Raw genomic sequence first — 21,913 nt, forward strand, 5'->3', positions numbered from 1 at the left:
TCTTAGTGTTCTTTTCTATGTAATCAAATAATGAAAGCTTTAACTCAACAGAGTAGAAGTATTGAGTTGCAGCTTTGATATTCGCAAACTGAAGGATAAATGCAGCATTGCCATTATCTGTCTGTGTATAACCACGTTTCTTATTTTGAGATATAAGGTAAACCATCCCTCCACACCCCTTTTTCCTCAGGAAGTATTTACAATGGCAAGGAGAAGCTTTTAGATTCCTACTTATTGTATTTTATGTTTGGTATGTTGAACTGAGGAGATGTATATTTACAAAGAAAGAATCTGAAGTAAATCATAATAATCCATGCACAGTTTGAATTATAAAAGATTTCGGGCTTATTCAGTAGCACTTCTTTATGTATGTAAAGAATTGGCCTCTTGTAGTCAGTTTATGGGATTTTTCTCAGTAGGTAGAGTTGTTTATTTTGGTGAGCTAAAATTATAATTACAGAAGGTATTGCAATGATAATTCAAAACTCATGCAATGTTTCCAGCTATATATATATTTTCTTGTATGTACGGCATGGCAAAAATATAACAAGAATGCAGGCTTCTATATTTTATTTCAAAAATAATTATATGGCTCCACTCATATATCCGAAAGATGAATGCTTCTGCACTTTTACTTTACAGGTAGGTAACTATGAGCAGATTGAATATAATCAGAGGCCTTTACCAAAATGTCATATTTGGGAAAAATAGGCAAATATAAAACCACAAATACATTGAATCTTCTGCTTTACTAAAAAAAGGGGGGGTTGTCAAGGAAATAGCATTGTCTCTACACATTGTGCTTTCTCTACCACGTGGGTGCTTGCAGTGGGAAAATAGCAATCCTATCCTGTACAACTGAAGGAACTTATTTTGACAATATGTACTGAGGTTTCATGCTTACATTTAGGTGCTTTTATTCATCTGAAAGATCCTGAACTTACTGTGGCTGTTGAGGCATGCTTAAAAAACCTGCTACTTGCATTTTGTTGTGACAATCATAAAGATGAAAGAGTATTGCAGGCATTGATGTCCAAATACTGTCAAGCTGGTTTTCGACCTGCAATTATTGTTATTCGTTTTCAGAACAGTATTTATGATGTGAAGTCAAAGTAAGTGTCTTTTCTTTTAAAATCTGATTTCTAAATCAGCCTTTTGTTAAAATCAATTCCCACTTGTCTAATGTAGTTTGAACGATATTGTTTTAATTAAAGCTCAATCATAATTTATATACTGGGAAATAAAATCACTGAGAGATACTTTAAAATAACTTTGCATATAATTAGTTTGTAAGTAACTGCTGAGATTGGCATCAATAAATATGAGATTTGCTTTTGTCATCTTTAGTTCATTATAGTGGTTCACAATAGCATATTGATAACAATTCTTGACACATATGTGAACACTTTTCTCCCATTTTGAGGCCTTTTAATAGAATACATAATTTATATCCAATATAAATGCACAGACTTGTATAAGCCTCCATTAATTAAAAGGAGGAAATAAGTATCCTCTGAAAATTTGTTCTCAAGATTTGAGGAATTCTCTAAAAAATTAGGAGCTGGTATGCAGTAATCTTTTTTCCAGCAATATGTTTAATTGCTATTTTCTTCTAAACTCTTCTACCCCAGAATTATCCTTCCATTTCTAAACCAATCCTTCTCCAATCTACTATTTGCCATTCTGAATTGCTCTCTTTGTTTTCCAATTAAAAATCATAAACCATGTCCCAATTGTAGCAGTTAGAACAGTGAAAAATTCTGAATTATTTTGATCATAAATGTCTATTTTACTCCTCATGACAAACCCTGTAAACCTCCATGGGAATTTTTTTTCAGGGTATACTTTTTTTTAAGGCTATGCCCATTGTCAGAAATTTTTGTTTGTGCACCAGACTTGCTAGTTATAAAGATTAATCCTTAATTTCATATGTTGTCACAATGATGTATCTTACTGTTTTAACTTCTCGTAGGGCGGTTTTCCACCCTAACTTCCCAACAGTTTTGACGGCATTAGACATTGACAGCACAGTAGTAGCCAATTGCTTAATTGACATGAGGAGTATAGAGACTGTCCTGCTGATTAAAGTAAGAATTTACTCTCATACTTGCAATGCATAAAGAATGTTAATATAATATTTTTGTGAGAATTCATTTTATTTAGGATTAGACAGACTATTCATTAAATGTAGGCTGTTTGTGTTTTGTACCAAATCATGTTCAGATGTTTATCAAGTTGTTTTGCTATTATATAAGAGAATGACTATTGGAGCTTAAAGGAAATTATAACAGGGTGTAAAGGAAAGGCTTGATGGTTTCATCAGCTGTGGCAAGAGATTAATTAAAATCAGATTTGATTTATGGCAAATTATCTGCTGGCTGTCACATAAAGGGGGTGGTGCACCCATAATCTTGAGATAATGAGTTCTTGCTTGAAATAATTTTTGCAGAAAGATAAATGCAATAGAGTACAGTATTGGAATAAGCCTATTGGTATTCAGCTGGATATTTTAAATTGTAGTGATAACTACGTTAAGAAAAGTTTTCAGACCCTTCTGTTTTAAATCTTTCTGAGTTGTCAATATTGCAGGTTTACTTGTAAATTGTTGATGTGCTTTCTTTTTTCTTAGAGTAATTATGAAGCTCGAAGAGTTATGCAGCACAACAAGCCTCCTAAATATTGTAGGGAAGCTTTTACTGCTGAGGGTGATCAGGTGTTTGAGGAAAGATACTACTCTTCTGAAAATAAAGGGCCTAGGTTTCTCAGCAGAGATGTAGAAGCAGACATAAGGTTAGAATAACTGATGACAATTCTTTTTATATATATTCTGCTCTTTTTTTTTTTTTTTTTTTGCTGCTGCTACTTAAATTGTGTCTGTAGATAATCTATTATGGCAAACTACCGTGTTTCCACATCCCTTCACTAACTTGCTTTCCAGCTCCATCCTCCGCTCCACGTGCAGGACAAGAAAAGTAGATTGTGTGCCTATGGTAAAAAAAAATACCAGAAAATACCTTCCAAGTTCTCGCAAAAAAAAAAAAAAAAAAGATCTCGTGAAGTTGGAAGTCGTCCCACAAATTATTTTTCTTGCCCTGCATGTGACAGTGGAGAATGGAGCAGGAAAGCAGGTTAGTGGAGGGATGTGGCTGCCTAGGGAGGGGGGAGATTAGGGATCTCTTTCTCACACACACATACACATCATCCTTTCCTTGGGAGCTCTGCACAGACGCAGAGAAGGCTTCGGATAGAGCATTTGGGGGATGTGCGTCTGCGCTGAGATCCCAAGGAGAGAACGATTGCCAGGAAAAAGGGGGGGGGGGATTTTGCCTCTTATCCTGTTCTGAGTCTGTGCTGAGCTTCAGAACAGGGTAAGAGGAAGGAAAATCTCCCCTCCCCATTTTCAAGCCGTTTGCAAAAATGCCTCATTCCGAACCTTCAATCCTGCAATCCTGGAATATGCTGAAGGCTTGAAATGGAATGTTTTTGCAAACTGTTTGAAAATATGGAGGGGGATATTCCTGCCTCTCCCCGTTCTGAAGGTCACAGACTGAAAACCGGATAAGAGACAAAATCCTCCCTCCCGCATGCCTTCAATCCTGCAATCCTGGATAATGTGAGAGCTTGGAATGTGGCGTTTTTCAAACCTCTTGAAAATGGGGAGGGGGGATTTCATCTCTTATCCTGTTCTCAGTCTGTGCTGACCTTCAGGACAGGGGGAGAGGCAGGAATATCTCCCTCCCCAATTTCAAGCCATTTGCAAAAACGCCCCATTTCGAGCCTTCAATGTGAATATGCAGGTGAGAAGCGACCTCCTGAAGGCATTAAAATCCATACACTTGGGACATCGGAAGAAGCCCTGCGAGGAGACGCTGCTGCCGAAGTGCAGGAAATCTCCCCCTCCCCCCTCAACCTGCAGATCGTCCTTTCAAAGAGGAGTTTCACCAGGACGAAAAGGTGGCTGAAGGTGGCGTTTGTGTCGCCTTCATCCTGGTGAAACTCCTCTTTGAAAGGACGATCTGCGGGGGGGGGGGGGGAGATTTCCTGCACTTCGGCAGCAGCGTCTCCTCGCAGGGCTTCTTCCGATGTCCCAAGTGTATGGATTTCCATGCCTTCTTTTCCTGTTCTGTGAACGGAATTGCGAGCTGTGACTGTCCCCGTTAGGCAAGGAGGGCATGAGGCATTTGGATTGTGTTGCTTGGCCTCCGGCTTCTTTGCAGCCGCGATTGGCTGCAAAAGCGACCGGCATTTGCTGGAGGCAGAGGCCTGAGCGGCACCCGCGAATCAGCTGTTTTGTGAACGGAGCGGCCCAGCTGATCCGATTAAGGGGTCAAGAAGCCCTGAGGTGACCGGGAAGGGAAGGGCTGCCCCCTGTTCTGGCTAAACCCACCCCTTCACTAGGGTTTATATTTTTGCCCACCGCGAAAATCTTGCATGGCCTTAGTTTCAGGACATGTCGTATTTTCGGGGAAACATGGTAATAGAAAACATGTGTTTGTTTACATGTACTGTGTCTCCCTGAAAATAAGCACCGGTCTTCTTTACTTTTGGGCCCAAAAATAAGCACTAGGGCTTGTTTTCTGAGCTTATTATCTGGGCAATATGATTTCATGGTGATGAGCCTGGCTGGGCACCTCGCCCTCCAGCACATATACAAGAGCTGGCAAGTGCGCAGGGACTGACGGTATCTGGCAGCAGCTGCACCCCGCCACTTCCTTAGTCAGTGCACTCTGCAGCTGTGCAGAGCGGAAGGCAGGCAATCCCGACACGTGGAGTGGAAGGCAGGCAATCCCCATGCACTGTGTAGGCTTCAGGCAAGCCAAGAGATGCAAAGACGAGCCTGTGGCTGGCCGCCGCTCGGCTTTCCCATGGCCTGTGCGTCTGGATTGGCTGCCTCCATCCTCTGCCTCTACTGCCAGTGTTGCTGTGTGAAGATAAGCCTCCGGCGGCCGTCCACTGCTCTGGCCCACCGCTGCTTGGCTTTTGCACATCTAGGTGCCTCCCCCTGCGCCTCTGCCTCTGTCTGCTACTTGCACAGGTACTCAGCTCCCCTGGGCTGCAGCTGCTGCCAAACACCGTTGACCCATGCATGCGCTTACCGCCTTCTATGCTGACCATGCCCACTCCTTTCACTAGGGCTTATTTTTTTGGGGGGGGGGGCTTATAAGGCACAGATAGAAGCAAGCTGGGGCTTATTTTGGGGGTAGGTTGTATTTTCGGGAAAACACGGTACATATACAAAAATAACGGTATAAAAGAAAATAAACCTGGACAGTTATGAACTTTAAAGTGTTGCTTGTATTGCTTGCAAGTCTTTCTCTTCTACCAAATCCAACCGACTGCTCCCTGTTTCTGCTGAACCAGTCCTAACTCAATATTTTTTGTGGTGTCCAGTATACCTAAAATGATTTTTATTTTATTACTCTCAATTTAAGATCACAGTTATTTAAATCCATGCTCAACTGTTTTCAAAAGAGGGGAAGGACACTTTGAGCTGATCATTCCAGTATTCATTTAAGCAATTTATGTCAGATTCTTCAGACTCTTGTAAAAATAGGTTTCTAGCTAAGGAGTTGTTGCAATTAATTCTTCATGCCTTTAAGCAATTTGGAGAGAGAAGTTGAAAACCGAAAAACCCATCTCTTGGCAATACAACAACGAATACGTTCTACTGAAATGAACATTAAACAGAACAAACGCTATCTATCTGATCATCATCAGCACAAAAAAGAATTGCAGGTAAGAAGAACGTAGTGAGCAACCTCTATCGGAAAGTAACTCTCATCCTGGTATCTACTACAGTAGGTTGAGCAGAATTCCTGAGTCAACTGATACAGGTGGGTCTTCTTGTGACCCCCCCAGATTTGCTATCCTGGAATATTTCAACCTTCATTTGAGGTTGCCTAGACAAGTCACAATGTCATATTTTTCAAGGGCTTTTTTTGGTTCAAACTCTCCGGCTGAAAACTCAACAGAAGCTGCTCCAACATAGGTTGGCTAGCTAATCATCTTTATTGCGCAATATATCAGGAAGAAGTCACTTCTAATAGTTGATGCTGTCTGGATGTGGTGGTTAAGGTGGGCTAGGAAAGAGGAGATCAGGTTCTAACCCAGTGATGGCTAACCTTTTTGTCGTCACATGCCAAAAGCGTGGAGTGCCCACATCCATAATACAATGTGCACATGACACACACATCCCGTGTGCCTGCCCTTGCATGTTCGACCCCCCCCTGCACCCTGTTTTGGGCCTAGCAGGCCTCCCTGTACCCCTGCGCATGCATGCGTGTCTCCCGCATGCGCAGCAGAGACCCAAATATCTGGCTGGTGGGAGGCGCGCATGGTGGAGCTGAGCTGGGGTGACGGCTCCGGTGCCCACAGAGAGGGCTCCACGTGCCACAGGTTCGCCATCACAGTTCTAGCCTGTCCTCAGCCACAGAAACTCAAAGGATTTTTCTAGGCCAACCATTCCTTCTCAAACCAATCTACCTCACAGGATTATGAACATGAAGAAAAATAAGAGGAGAGAGTGCTATGTGCGTCACCTGGAGTTTCTGAATGAAAGATGGGATAGGAATCTATTATAGAAAAGTGCTTTTCTTTTTTATATTAGTTGTAATTTGAATCTGGCACTTTTAACCACTTTTTTCATGGCTTAGCTGGTATCTTGATTTTTAACATTTATTTTCATTTCTCTTACAGATAACAATGAGAAAAACAAACTTAGAAATTACAGACCTTGAAAATGTAGAAGAATCAGTGGTCATCGCTACATTAGTAAGAACTGTTTGAACACTTCTATCTTTATATTATTTGGTACACCGTGGTGTAACTACTGAAGACTGACAGTAATTCCCACAGTGAAGGATCTTATGAGAAATTGATTTTATTTGCATTACCTCTTCCTCAGTTATTAGAGGAAGAAACAAGTGAAGGAATGTCTGCAGAAATTAGGAATCTTTAGAACTTGGAATACAAATATTGTGCTGTTACAGGTAGTCCTCATTTAGTTACTGCAATGAGGACCAGCAACTTGGTTGTTAAACGAAGTGGCCCCTAAGTGGAAAATCCTGTGACTGCCACTGTGCTTATGAAATTACAGAGTACAATATGTGTTAATTGATTGTAATGGTGAACACATGATTGTGAGAGAAATATCTACAAAAGTCACAACATGTGGCCATTGGTTGAAAAGGTTGCATTTTCAGCAGCTTTGTAATTACAAATACGGATAATCCTCGACTTACAACAGTTCATTCAGTGACTGTTCGAAGTTACAATGGCACTGTAAAAAGTGACATAACCATTTTTTGCACTTAGGACTGTTGCAGCATCCCCTCAGTCACGTGATTAAAGTTCAGATGCTTCGCTATCAAGACCTATTGATGTGATCACCTTTTTACAAGCCTCTGACAAGCAAACTGATTAGAGAAGCCAGATTTACTTAACAACCATGTTACTAACTTAAGAACTACAGTGATTCCTTTCAGGAGTGTGGCAAGAAAGGTTATAAAATGGGACAAAATTCACTTAAATGTTTCACTTGGCAGCAGAAAATTTCAGCTCAGCTGTGGTCATAAGTTGAGGACTACCTGTAGTTGCTGTCTGAGGCAGCAAGGATTACTGTTAATTAGTGTTAACAGTACTGTTAACTACTGTTAATTAGTGAATAAAATTTTATATCCATAGTGAGTAGCACCTTGTGGTATTCTACAAAAAGTATCTATGCATTTGATTCTATCTTAAAAGCTACTCAGTAAATAGCATGAGGCATAGTTTATAGTGCTTCACTAAAATATAGAGTTGTTTGCAGATCTTTCTTCCAAAGTATTTGGGGAAATAATATTAAAATTATTAAATTAGTTGTATGTTTCCACTGCCTTGGGTAAAATAATTCTTACTGCCACATTCTTTTGTGGAAATAACAAATCTGAAGTGTATTAGAGACTAGATCTTGATAGAGAAGGATTAAGTTGATAGCAATTATGTCTTAACACATTGGGATAAACTTGATTTTTGCCTCATCATACTTCAGGGAAACTGACCTATGATACAGTCTGTAGTGTCCTTGCTATCTTTGGTTCTCAGTCTGAAACTCAATTTTATGACTAGTAATTCAAATTGACTTTTTTTTTTACATCAGGAAGAAGAAATTCATGATAATCAACAGAAGATAGAAACAGTTAAGGAACGAATACATACGCAGAAGGCGAAACTGGAGGAACTGAAATGCCTTTTGCAAGAAGAAGAACAAAAATGTGCAGCCATCAAAGAGAAAATTAATCAAGTACAAGACGAAGTAGCTACAATCAAGGTAGTATTATTACCATTCAGCATGGTGGGCAGAATGAACAAGACTATCTAAAAAGAGTGAACAAAATGAATAGGTTCCACCTTTTAATTCACATTTAAAAGATTTTAATCGTTACGGTGTTTGAGGCGCACCAGAAAATTCAAAAAAGTAGATACAATTTGGCCTAAATATAGAATAGAAGGTCAGCTAGTTAGCTAGTTTTAGCAATACAGAAATTCCTGGAAAAAAATCTTCTCAGTCAGTAAAAACCTTGAGTGAGCAGATTTTGGATAGGAAAATCTATAGTTCTCCCTCAAAATGATTGTAATTTGTGACCAACCATCTTACCACAAGGTAACTCTTGGTGGTTTACAATATTAAAAAGATAAAATATTTCAAAACCTGTACACCATACGTACTAGATAATATAAAAGATAATTCAGCCCTAACTAAAAGAGAGGGAGGGAGGGCGAAGATTGAGCGGAGGAGGAGGTAGGATCTGTTATTAGTCTAACACCCACCTCCAATGTGAAGCCTCCCCCACCCCAATGTGGAATCCCAACCCAACTGGCAGAGGTAGGTCTTCAAGCTCTTATAAAAAGGTCAGGAGAGTTGGAGCTGACCTTATTCTGGGGGGACAAGATGTTCCAAAGAGCAGGAGCAACAGCAGAAAAGGCTCTTCTGCATCCTGCCCACCAGAATATCTTGGTCAATTAGGTCTGCAGCATGCAGTCTCTGCTGGCACAGGTGGGGCGGGCCAGTCCCATTGGGTTGGGATGGTCCTGCAAGTGGCCTGGGCCCATGCCCTGAAGGCCTTTAAAAACTGGCAGCCAGTGCATTTATATGCGGTGCATATACGTTTAATACATTAATTAACCTATCTTGGTATTGATTTCCTCCCAATAGGATGGATTACATCAGGCAGAGGATGAACTGGAGAGAAATAAAAACAATCTAAAACATTACGAAGAAAAAGAAAGGCTCCATTTGGAATCCATAAAAGCATTTAAACATAATGTAGCTACAAAAGAGGGAGAATTAGAGGTATTTACTTTCTCCAGCATTATTGCAAAATTTCTTTGCAGTACATTTGCCTACTAAATGATGGGAATGGTGGTAATATTTTCTATTGTTATATGGGAACATAAAGAAAGGTAACATTTCTTATTGCATATTGTAATCTTATGTATTTCTGTCGAGTTGATTTTAATTAACATAGCCTAAAGGTCCTTGGTTTTTTTTAATATCTATATTTCTAGGATTTCCTCGCCAATATTTCCAATATCAAATATGCAAAGATTTTTCTAAATCTGGGCATAAAGATGACTATTAACTATGGTGGCAGTGTGAGTACTGGACTTCCTTATGCAGTGGATTGGCTAGTAGGCCACAGTAAGAACAAGCTGCTGAACTAGATGGGCCAAGGATCCAATCCAGCAGGACACTGCTGGTGCTGTGTCCTTAAGAGCATGAGAAGTTTTTTCAGTGCTTTGCCTATTTTGAATTGAAGTGTTATTTGTTTATAGATATGCTTTCCCACCCCCACAAAATTGCTTGTTAAAGAGTAAAGGACTGGTCTAACCAGTTATTTTTCATCAGGGTTTTGAAGCCAATCTCCTAGAACAATTTTATAGTTTTTCTCTACGGCAGTTCCAGAAGCTTTCTTCCATTTGATAAGTCGTTGGTTGCCCAATCTGGCATATCTTTTTCCCTCTTCGACAGAATTGCTATTTTGCAGGCTCTTCTGGTGGGATAACTAAAGAGGAACAATTTTAATTAAGCATAAATTGCATTGAAAAATATTTTTTCATGAACAATAAAACACCATTGCTAATACCAATTACTAATTTAGTTTTTCGGGCCCATGGGGAAATCAGAGTAATTATTTCTCTAGTTATTAGGTGCAGAAATAAACAGCTAGAAACTCAGTATTCAAAGGCAATTAAATAGATATTACCAGACAATGGAAGCAAGCTTTCAAGGGGGTGGGGGATGTAAAATTTTCAACAACTTCTAGCTTGCATTATCCAATATTTAAATACTACTTTATATGAATGTTTAGGTTGAAATAGCATACAAAGTTCTGAAATGTTTCAGAGATATTGCATTGAAGCTAAATTGTATAATTTAGGACTTGTACTGTGCTTCAGATCTGGAAGAAAATGATGCTTTGGATTATGCAGGGGGTATGAATATAGCACCTGTCTGTAACTGCTTTAGTAACTTGGGACAAGTGATATGAGTATCTTTGCTTCAAATCCGAAGAATTGTATGCCTGTGGCTTTGTATTTGTGTGAGTCTATATGTAAATACTTTGAATACTCTAAAGAATTGTTTATAAAAGATTCAATATTTTAAGTAATATGTTAAACAAGTTGCACTACATGTTAAAATAATAAACTAGCAGCAGCATAATTTAAAACTCTAGAGTTGTATAAATAACCTGAAATATGCTTTTTCAATTTGACATGACAAAGCATCCAGCAGTCCTACCTTTATTAGCTAGGAAATCACAAGGAATCAGAGGTGATATTCAGCTGGTTCGGACCAGTTCGCCTGAACCGGTAGCGTAAATCGCAGATGAGTCCGCCCGCCTGGTCCAGCTCTAAGCCGTTCTATTTAGGCATGTTTTTGAGGCCGGCGCATGCGCGGAAGGCACACACATGAGCAAAGCACATGCGCAGAAGGCCAGTGGTAACAAAATGTGAAACCCACTGCTGCAAGGGATGGTGAAATTTTATTTGTATTTATGAGGAGCAGGTCAATACTTTTAATAAATATTAAAATAATAAATAATCTGACCTATATTTGCGTTCCAGCTTTATGCTGCTGGATTCCTTCCCGTTTCTTTATGATTTGTAGAGAGGGCTAATATGCAATCCATCGCTGTTCAGATTTTATTGCATCCAGCTTTTGTATATTTTCTTACTTCGCACCTATGCTTGCTCTTAATTTTTTAAAACCTTCTCCTGTTCCCTTTATTTATTATACTTAGTTTCACGTCACTATTATTTTTTCTACATTACTGCATTATTTTCATCCAAAAGCGTAATGAAAATTGTCTTTTGCCATATTTTAACATATTTATTAGGAAATGATTGCAAAAGCTTCAAAGATCCATCCAGAACGAATAGAAGTAACTAGGACTTATAAAAGTCTGGATACAGAAATGAATCGTTTGAGACAAAAAATAAATTCAGAAAGAGAACGTACTGGAGATAGAGAAGAAATAATAAGGTAGGTGTGTGTGAGAGAGGGAGGGAGTGAGGGAGGGAGAATTTTGTACGTGAGAGTGAGTGAATATGTAGGCGACATCTGAACCCTACATCAGTGTTTTCTGGATTAGACACTATTTAGCCTACAAAAAGAGGCAATTCTTTTTAAAAAAATTAGACATTCCATTCCATAATTTTCTGACTGACCTAACTGGTAAATGCCTTAAAAATAAATGTTATTTCCAAATCAATTTATATTCTGAAAGTAATTCTAGTTCATATATCTGGAAAATATTTTTGAAAATAAAATCATAAAACACTGAAAAGAGTTATGGAGTTCTTTGATTCCAAGAATATCTGTACAGAAAATGCAATCACCAATTAATGAAGGAGAATTGGTTTTCTGAATCTCAAGCTATATCATCATTTTTATGTATTATCAAGTATTAAATACTGAAAATCATCAATTGGTGTTAATTTTCCAGTTCGGGCAACTGTGTGTTTCATGAAGCAATACTTCTTTTTCATTGTTGAAAATTACTATCATTGGGGGTCCCCAAATTTTAGTTTCTGGCAATCATTTCTCTTCCTGGAAGGACATTCCAAATTGTTTAGGATAGTCTTCCAGGCATCCAGGAAAACTTCCTTACAACATCTAGTAGATAGGTGCACCAGGTTATAGACATCTTTCTACCTTAGAATTTCCCTAGGTTACTTTGATACTGGTTTGAAACTAATGTTTGTTTTTCTTATTTCTTTTTAAATATGCAGACAACTTCAGGAAGCAAAAGAAAAATACCAGAGTTCAGAAAGTAAAACCAAAAATTTGAAGAAATTCATTAAACTATTGGATGAGATGATGGTTGAGAGACATAAAACATATATGCATTTTAGAAGGTAAGGTGTTATGTGTGTGTGCTATTTTTAAGAATATTCAGTAACTTAAGCAAGGATTTAATAAGAGGCAATGGCATTTTTGCATAATGGAACCACTGCATAAATCTGAAAAGAAATTGAAGTCAGTAGGCAAAAGGGATTGTTGCAAGTACATTTATCTTCAAAAATAGTTCTATTACTGAATCATTATTTCTCAGTGCCCCAGAAGTTTATAAAACTTCAAATTTTGTTTAACAGTCTAACTTTTTTTTAGTAATTATAATCACATGCAAGAGGCTGAACAGCAGGTATGTTCTTTAACTGATTCAGCCTGGTTTATGAGAACAGATTATTTAATTGTCTCTAGGATCGGGGTTTCTGTCCACTCTTATCTTAGTCAAGACAAGTAAGGCAATGCACTAAGGCAGATAAAGGAGCAGCACTGGAGCTGACACGTATAGACAGATCCCAAGTTGTGTGCTAGTGTCATTTCATATATTTATATGTTTAATAAATTTTCCCCAAAAAATTATATCTTCATTTTTTTAACATTTTCATTTTGAAGGTTTCTTACTATGCGATGCAAATATTACTTCAATTCTTTGTTAAATCAACGGTCGTATTCTGGAAAAATAGAGTTTGACCACAAGAATGAAAGACTTTCGATTACTGTAAGTCTGGTTTTTGGGTTTACTTTTGCTTTTGTTGTTATTTTATTTTCTGCCTTGTTTAGAATGAGTTGATCGCTGAATAAAGCGTGTGCCTCCGCCCCCCTTTCCCCACTCTATGCCAGTTCAGGTTTATACATTTAACAAAGATTAGCCTTAAAGTGAAATGGAATATAATGGTTTCACTCCTCCACATAACCTGCATGCGACTGAGCTTCCATGCGAGCGCTCTGTTGTACAAAATCATTCCCTTGCAGGAAATAGAAAACAGTATTTTTCTTAATACCTCAGAGCAAACAGAAAATGATAAGCACTTTTTCCAAAGACACAAATGCTCCCTAGGTCATTGCCTCAATTTAATAGTACTTTATTATCCAAAAAGCTAGAGCTGGCAGGGAAGGCAAAAACAAGCCACTTCTGTACTTGTTGCCATGTAAACTGTCACTAGGAGTCAAGCTTGACTTGTGGAAACCTTACCCCCCCACACACACACACAAAAGAGCTGGCTCAATAATTCAGTCGAAACCTCAGTCGAACAGATCCCATTTTTGTGTCTTAAATATGTATGAAAATGTTAGAGATAGATTGGGTTATGTCTCCAGATCGGGAATTCGTGTTATTAATTTAGGTCTTGTGAACAATATCCAGTCGTTAGAAATGATTAAGCAACTTCTCATAACACATCTGAATTCCCCCCCCCCCCTATTCCCATTTTAATATATATTAATTATTCTCTGCCCTATTATTCTTGTCTTCTGCTTCCCAATTAATCCATAACAGCTTTATTTTGGAAAGAAAACTAGATTACAATAATGAAATGCATTAGGGTATTTATAAGTGCATTTTTATACCTGAGAAATTGCCTTTCAGAATGTGTAATTCTTTCTACATTAAAGTCTTGCTTTGTACAGGTAGTTCTCAACGTACAACCACAGTTGAGCCCAAAAGTGAGTTTTCCCCCTTTTTACGATCTTTCTTGCCACAGTTGATAAGTTAGTAACCCGGTTGTTAAGTTAATCTGGCTTCTCCATTGACTTTGCTTGTGAGAAGGTCACAGAAGGTGATCACATGACCTTGGGACATAGCAACAATCAGTGAACCAGTTGCCAAGTACCTGAATTTTGATGCCATGATCATGAGGATGCTGGAAAGGTCATTACTCTGAAAAACGATCATGTCACTTTTTTCAGTGCTGTTGTAACTTTGAACAGTCACTAAATGAACTGTTGAAAGTTGAGGACTACCTGTATAGTAATATATTACATTTTGCATATTTTATGTACATAAACATTTGTACGTATTAAAATAATTCTTGAATATTCATTCAGATTATATTATTTTTAATTTTAAACATTTCCCCCCTTTTTTTAATGCTTTGAGGCTTTAATAGATTAAAAAAAACGCCACTGCCAGTTACTGCGACAGAAATTAAGATATTTTACAAATATTACGTCAAATACAGTGCTGCTTATGTAAGGGTGATATTGTCGTAAATTATAACTTTTCTTGAAAGACATGGCACAGTAAAGACTTTATGAGGAAATTTCACTACAAGAAAGTGAGAATGTTATGTCTAATTTTGAACATGGCGGATTAGTTTGATGTTTGTTGGGTTGATTTTTTTAAATTGTCAAATGTTAATGAATTACATGGAATTAATTAGAATAATTAATAATTAAAAGAATAAAGATGTTGGTGAAAGATGGGCATAATGCTTAGCTTCTATTTCACCATTTCTATTGGCTTTCATAAAAATGATGGAATTAATGGACTTGGCCCTCTCTGGCCAATTTCCAAGTTGAACAAAGGGGCGAAGAAGGAGGTAACTGCTCTGTCCCACATTTATGAGTATAATACAGTACTCTGGTTCTAGCCTGAAAAATGTTTTAGCGGTAATTCTATGAGGGGAAAAAACGAATTCAACTTTTCATAGTCCTGCAATTTTTGAAAACTTAATAGTCAATTTTATGTAATCATAGAGCTCATCGCTTATCTGAACATTCTTGACATTGCTCATGATTTTTTTAAATACATAAATCAAAATTATTTTCATATTGGGGAGTTGTTATGACATTTGTCACCTCAAGATGTCCTCATAATTCTAAAAGATGGACTGCACGGAATATTTTGCAGAAAAACAATGTCTTCTGGCCACTTTTTCTTAGTATGTTATTTTATTGCTATTTAAGTTTAATTGTAAGTATAGGGTGGTGTGATTGCCTGTGTTTATAGTATTAGATGCTTTGGATGCAATTCGCGAAGCGTCGTGGTGATGAATATTTCATTCATTTCAATGGCATGGAAGCAGTGGAATGATTTATTTTGTATATATTGTTTAGCAGATCTCCTTGCACATATTTCATAAAAGATTTTTACTTTAAGATACATTGAAATAGGGACATGGTGGCTCAGTGGCTAAGACACTGAGCTTGTCAATCAGAAAGGTTAGCAGTTCGGCGGTTCAAATCCCTAGTGCCACGTAACGAAGTGAGCTCCCGTTACTTGTTCCAGCCTCTGCCAATCTAGCAGTTTGAAAGCATATAAAAATGCAAGTAGAAAAATAGGAACCACCTTTGGTGGGAAAGTAACAGCGCTCTGTGCACCTTAGGCATTTAGTCATGCTGGCCACATGACCACAGAGACGTCTTCGGACAGCGCTGGTTCTTTGGCTTTGAAACGGAGATGAGCCCCGCCCTCTAGAGTCAGGAATGACTAGCACATAGGTGCGAGGGGAACCTTTACCTTTAAATTGAAATAATGTGTTGGACATCTTGTTGAATATAAATGTAATTTTCAATTTTAAAGCATGTAAATAAGCTGTATCAATGCATTCATTATGGTTGTTCTTCGTTATTTACAAGGTTCTAATGATTAGGGATAGGGTCAGTTGGACCTTTTTTTGCTGGATTTCCGTCTATTTATTAATTCCTTTTTATCCCGGGAAAAGATGTTCGCTTTCCTCTACTTACACTGTTTGAAAAGATAAACTTATAGTGTTGCACTTTTACTTGGAGAAGTTTTTCTATTTGCGTGGTTCCTGTGATTGGCATAGGGTGAAATTTCCAAGCTGGATTTCTATCCACTGTATTCTTTAATTCCTTTTTGTCCTGGGAGTAGATGTTCACCTTTCTTTTTGTGTTCTACTTATACTGACTGAAAAGATAAACTTGTAGCGCTGCACTTTTCCTTAGAAGTTCTTTTGCGTTTTTCTCTTTAACATCTTAGTTGTATTAAAAGTAGACTTAAGGAAAGACAGTTATTAGGAAACAAACAACTGAAGAGGAAGTTTAAGTAAGTGCAAAGAAAGTCAGTAATCTGGCTATTTATCTGCATCTTTCTAGTTTGGTTCAGGTTTTTGAACAACAATCCTACACTTTCTCAAACAAATTACTGTTCTTATAAACAAGATTGATCAACTCCTTTTCTTTGGTATAAATTTGCCTACCAGCAGCTGTCCATCCCAAACTTAAAACTTAGCATTCATACAGCAGTGGAAAGGCAGCATCATATGATCATACATTAAAGAGTTCTTTTTTGGAGTTTCTTTCACCAGAAAGAAGACAAATTTCATTTTTGTCTCTTGATTAAGAAGAGAGAGAGAGAATTACCCATTGTACAGAATTATACAGAATACATTAGACAGAATACTGGACGTTCAAATCGTGTATTTCAAACACATATTGAGACTGAAAAGTTAACACTCAAAATGTTTTGCACAAGTCTACCCTCTAAAGTTTTTCCTTTCAAATCTAGAAGAATTGAGTAGTTTTCCACATGATTAACAGGGTTCCAGCAATTTTTGAAATGCACTTTCTACACAAAGAAACCACAGTTACCCTACAGTCCCTCAATTAAGGCATTTAGAACAATCTATACCAAAGAAAATTTGGCCCAAAGAAAGCAGCAATGTGTTTGCTTAGGCTAGTGAGCAGAACACGAGTCTTGCCCATTCAGAACATGTGAGCTTTGCAAATCAGGAATTACAGTTAATTATTTTTTTAAAAGAAGGCATTATTGTACCATTTACAGTATCTTGTAGCGGAATACTTGAGGATGCAAAAGAATATATAAACGACTGCAAAATAGGTTAGTTTGTATATGGTTTTCCGTTAAGATTATTACCAGATGTACTAGTCAGGAGATGAAGCTTCCAGATGAATCATTCAAAAGTTGATGTTCAGTCGTGATCCAACTTTAGTACTTTCTTGAAGAATTTAAAGTCGGCCAGCAACAAAGAAAACAAATGTTTTCTGCTCCCAAACAGATGATTATCAATACATCATGTTGGCAATGTATAACTGGTTGATTAATGATTTTAATGATTCAAAATGATTCAAAATCACAACTGACCTTCCCAGAACTACTCATGACCTGTTTTTGGAATTACAATTACAACATACTCCCATCATATAATTGCATTTTGGGCACTTGGCAACCAGCTCACCTTTACAGATGTTTGCAGCCTCCCATGGTTATGGGGTCATCCATCTTGATTGTACATGGACTTCTCAGTAAATTTTGAAGTGTTATTCTGAATTGCTTAAATGGTTAATTATTGGCAATACTGTAGTGTGTTAATAGCACCTTCTCTATCATTGCTCGTTTGGTTGACTTGCACAGCAGTAGTGGTACTGGGGTTGAAAATGATTCTTGGGACTTCCTGTTGTCTCATCCAGCCACTACCCATCTCCCCGCCTCTACTTCAGCCCCAGCATTGCCAGTGCTGCTACCAACCCTGAGGAGTGCTCTCTCAAACCAGGTTCTGTGGCCAGCTGCCACACTGCAAAGTCCAGGGCCCTGCCTTCCTGTGCAATTATATGTTGAATTTTTAATATTGCTTTGTTTCACCTGGAAAGATTTTTTTCCTTATTTTATAATTTCAGTTATGTATTTTGTCTTCTTATATAATCGAAGGTGCAACCTGGAAATGGAAACAAGGCTGCTCTTGATGATATGAAATCACTCTCTGGAGGCGAACGTTCCTTCTCCACTTGTTGCTTCATTCTCTCCTTGTGGTCCATTGCTGAATCTCCTTTCAGATGCTTGGATGAATTTGATGTATTTATGGTATGGTTGGCTGAATTGATGTATTGTAAAATATTAGGTTATGGATGGGCTAATTTGGTGGGTAGCTTGGATTTTTTTTCTTGGTTTATTTGTTATGTATTTTTGTGGATGTTTTTATTGTTTTAATGTTTTTTAAATTGTTTTATAATTTTAGAATTGTAAGCTTTCCGAGGCTGTAGAAATTGAATGAATGGATAAACTTACACTACTTTTGTGCCATAAGTTTTTACCAGTCATGCTCAGAGTAATCAGATTATGTAACCCTGAATTAAACAAAGTTGATGGAAAATAGCTGTTATATTAAAAAAAAGGTGGCATTGGAATTGCTCTTTAAGACAATAATATACATTGAATTGTTTTGGAAATTTAAATGTTTTTTTAATAACATTTGGCACAACTTCAATATCTTTTAGGACATGGTTAACAGGAGAATTGCAATGGACATGATGCTTAAGATGGCAGACTCCCAACGTTATCGGCAGTTTATTTTGCTCACTCCTCAGAACATGAGGTATCTATTATACATTTCCTGGTCTCTATCCTTAAAGACATTTTAATATTTTTAAAAAAATATTTCATATCATTTATCTGTACTCTCAAATATACATACTTTTATGGTTAATTTACATTGGGAGTTCTAGAAGTATCCCAGATGTGATATCAGCAATAAATGCTACATTTTGAAATCAAATATACTAAATTGAGGCTTTAGAAATATCTAAGATTTAACTAGGTTAAATAAATGCAAAAATCCCTTGCATGAAATTCCCAGTTTATTACTAAGATTTCTATACGCTCTGATGACCCGTATGACCACAGGATTGGACCCTAACTTCAGGAACCATTGTTTCAGGAGACAACAGCTTTCTATTGCTTTTTAAACATAATACTTCTTTTGTTGTTATTTAAGTAATTTATAATAAGTTACACATTTGTGAATTATTGATTTTTAAATGTTGTCAATTTTTTCTTCCCAATGGGCTCATATCCTTTTTGACAATATTTTTCAATCCTGCTATACAGATTCAAATTATTCATTGGGCTGATAATAAGTAATTTGGGGAGGAGGGGGAGATTGAGCAGTTGACTCTAGGTTCAGTTCTAACATGGCATTTAGAAGAAGTGCTGTTGCCATTGTTAAATCTGTGGGTAAAATATTTAGTCAAAAGCTATTGCTATCGGATTTGTGACTAGTTTATAAAGTAAAAAAATTAAAATGAGCAATGGGAATATGAATATCCTAGTATTCAGAATGGTTTTGTGAGTAGCTTTGCGATATTGAATCCCATGGATTTTAACGTATAATGAAAGATTTTGCAGATTACCTTCTTGCTCAGAGTCTGCAAGATTTACAAATGCAACTACAGCAACCTTGACAGATACCATTTAATTGGTTCTTTAGTTCAGTTTTGCAGTAAAGAAGAGCTTGTCTATTCTGGAGGCAAATAGAGAACAGTTAACCCTCTTAACGGCAAGGTGAAAGCTGCTCCATTGCAATTTCCACCCACTCATTCTAGTCCTTTCTTCTGGAGTCTCTGAGAACAAGTCTCTCACCTCTCAGCTTCCATCTGATGGTCTTGAAGGCACCTAATGTATAACCTTTTAACCCAAGGACAGATAAAGGTTTGGCAGCTTTAGAGTTTTGCTTACGATTGTGAAATTAAATGAATTAGCCTAAAGATAGTTCCAGTGCTTCTAAGAACAGTATTTAAAATGCTTAAATGTTTTTGATACAGAAGATCATATTTACACAGGTTAAAGATGAGTTGCTGTTAACTAAGTATGAAAGCATTGCATGAAAGAATCATTATTAATGGGTGGTTTTTTTTGTTTTTGTTTTGCCTTTTGCCTCTAGTTCTTTGCCTTCAAGTAGTCTTATCCGAATCCTTCGAATGCAAGACCCTGAGAGGGGACAAAAGACCCTGAATTTCAGTCGTACAGATGAAGAAGATGAAGAAGATGAAGAATGAGAATATGTCATCTGTTGTTACTAACTTGTATTGTAGTATTCAAGACACCAAATTTGTACACTGCTGGTAAAATTGGTGAAAGAGAGCCTTTTACGTTTTTGAAGTTTACTTGTGGCCTTTTTCTCTTTATAGCAGGGTTTTAATGGTACCTAACACATTTCAATTTTATGCTCAGATTTTGTAAACCTTTTGGTGCTAGAATTATAGCAGTCAACATGTTCTTTCTTCTACTCTGTTCATATGAATTACATTTAATGTATATTTCTTGCCAGAGTTTGCTATTAATAATATATTTGCTCAATGTGGGAAATGTTTCTTATTTTTTATTGTTCCCCAAAGAGAGGTAAATATAAATGACAGAAGATGAATGCATTTTATATAGTACATTTACCTGTTTTTACGATATTTTTGAACGTTATAATAGCAGGTGCAAAACTAAACCCTTTATCAGAAGTCCTCTAGCAATATTTCTGTCTTAAATTTGTATTGTTCCCTTCATCATTACAATATAGATTGTTAAACCACTTTACTGTCTTTCAAATGCTTCTGTTATCCATTTAGTTCCAGTGGCAAATAAAACTTCAGTTGATGGTTGGATCTGAATATTATGCTAAATCACTGTTTTTGAACAAACTATATTGGTATATAGGGAATGCTACTGTAACTCAGGACTAGGCCCTATGTAAGCCTACCAGCACTGATGAAGTATAAATCCCAGCATTCCTCCTCACTAGCCATGCTGATATTAGCTGTAGGCAGATGTACTTATGTATCACTTTAGAGGAACCTAAACTACTCATTCCTGCAAGGGATAAACCAGTTTAAAGGCATCCTTGTTGGTGGTGGGGTATTATTTTGAAATCTTTGGGAAAAATATAAACTAACTTAAAATGTATAATTTTTCGAAGCAAAAAAAGGAAAAATAATAAACCATTTTCAAATCCAGCATCATATGCAGGTGATTGCATGGACGTTACATTAATATGGGAACTACCTGGAATTATTAAGATGGAAGAGCTTTGGTTGTTTACAGAATATGGGTAGCCCTTGGCTTCAAAAGTTCTTTTTTTTTAAAAAAAGGCAACAACTTGTGTTTTCCTTGAGGAAGAACAACAAAACATTTTGTTTCTCATCCAAGAAAATGAAGTTTGAAAGAAAGGAAACGTTTTGTTCTTTCTCAAGGAAAAAAACAGTCTAGTGGCCTTTTTTAATAGCACTTGGACTGCTATACCACTTCATAGTGCTTTACAGCCCTCTCTAAGCAGTTTGCAGAGTCAGCAACTTGCCCTCAACAATCTGGGTCAACCTCAGAAGGATGGAAGGCTGAGTCAACTTTGAGCTTGTGAGGATCAAACTCCTGGGAGTGTGCAGTGTGTTTGCCTGCAATACTGCATTCTAACCACTGGGATACCAACGGCTCCTTTAAAAAGCACTTTTGAGGTAACTGATCTGAGGTATCTGACAAAATCTCCTCAGACAGGTTTTCCTTGGCTTATATCCATTCATCCAGCAACTGTTCAAAGTTATGGTGGCACTGGGAAAAAACGGAACATAGAACCAGTCCTCAGCCACTGCAGTACCCCCATGGTCATGTGATTGCGATCTGGGTACTTGTGTGCTCCACTTGTGATTACAATGTCACAGGGAGCTGTGGTCAAGTGATTGCCATTTGCAACCTTTCCTGCGGGCTCCCCAACTGTGGGAAAGTTGGGAAGGAAGATCTTAAGTCATTCTAGTAAGCCCCTGAATTTATGGCGACTGACCGTGGTTTTCCCTCGGCCTCCCACAATGTCAGCTCTCCTGGCTAAACCAGGTGGGAAACATGACAAA

At 37.5% G+C, this 21,913-nt stretch overlaps 1 protein-coding gene across 3 annotated transcripts in view; it reads left to right on the plus strand.

The window, feature by feature from the left end:
* The window catches only part of SMC6 (structural maintenance of chromosomes 6), a 42,033-nt gene extending 21,347 nt beyond the window's left edge, over nt 1-20,686 (plus strand). For 2 of the 3 annotated variants that reach the window (XM_081945736.1, XM_081945738.1), the window contains exons 15-28: nt 911-1,112; nt 1,973-2,087; nt 2,630-2,790; nt 5,601-5,736; nt 6,697-6,771; nt 8,138-8,308; nt 9,194-9,331; nt 11,379-11,524; nt 12,274-12,399; nt 12,944-13,049; nt 13,958-13,993; nt 17,961-18,113; nt 18,527-18,624; nt 19,969-20,686. In XM_081945736.1, the coding sequence (XP_081801862.1) occupies nt 911-1,112; nt 1,973-2,087; nt 2,630-2,790; nt 5,601-5,736; nt 6,697-6,771; nt 8,138-8,308; nt 9,194-9,331; nt 11,379-11,524; nt 12,274-12,399; nt 12,944-13,049; nt 13,958-13,993; nt 17,961-18,113; nt 18,527-18,624; nt 19,969-20,083 (1,778 nt within the window). In that variant the 3' untranslated portion in view covers nt 20,084-20,686. The remainder of the gene's footprint in view (nt 1-910; nt 1,113-1,972; nt 2,088-2,629; nt 2,791-5,600; nt 5,737-6,696; nt 6,772-8,137; nt 8,309-9,193; nt 9,332-11,378; nt 11,525-12,273; nt 12,400-12,943; nt 13,050-13,957; nt 13,994-17,960; nt 18,114-18,526; nt 18,625-19,968) is intronic. The other variant, XM_081945737.1, reaches the window with a different exon arrangement.
* Nucleotides 20,687-21,913: the final 1,227 nt, after the last annotated feature.

This window comes from Natrix helvetica (assembly GCF_964273705.1).
Source record: "Natrix helvetica genome assembly, chromosome: 2".
In the NCBI taxonomy this organism is placed as follows: domain Eukaryota; kingdom Metazoa; phylum Chordata; class Lepidosauria; order Squamata; family Natricidae; genus Natrix; species Natrix helvetica.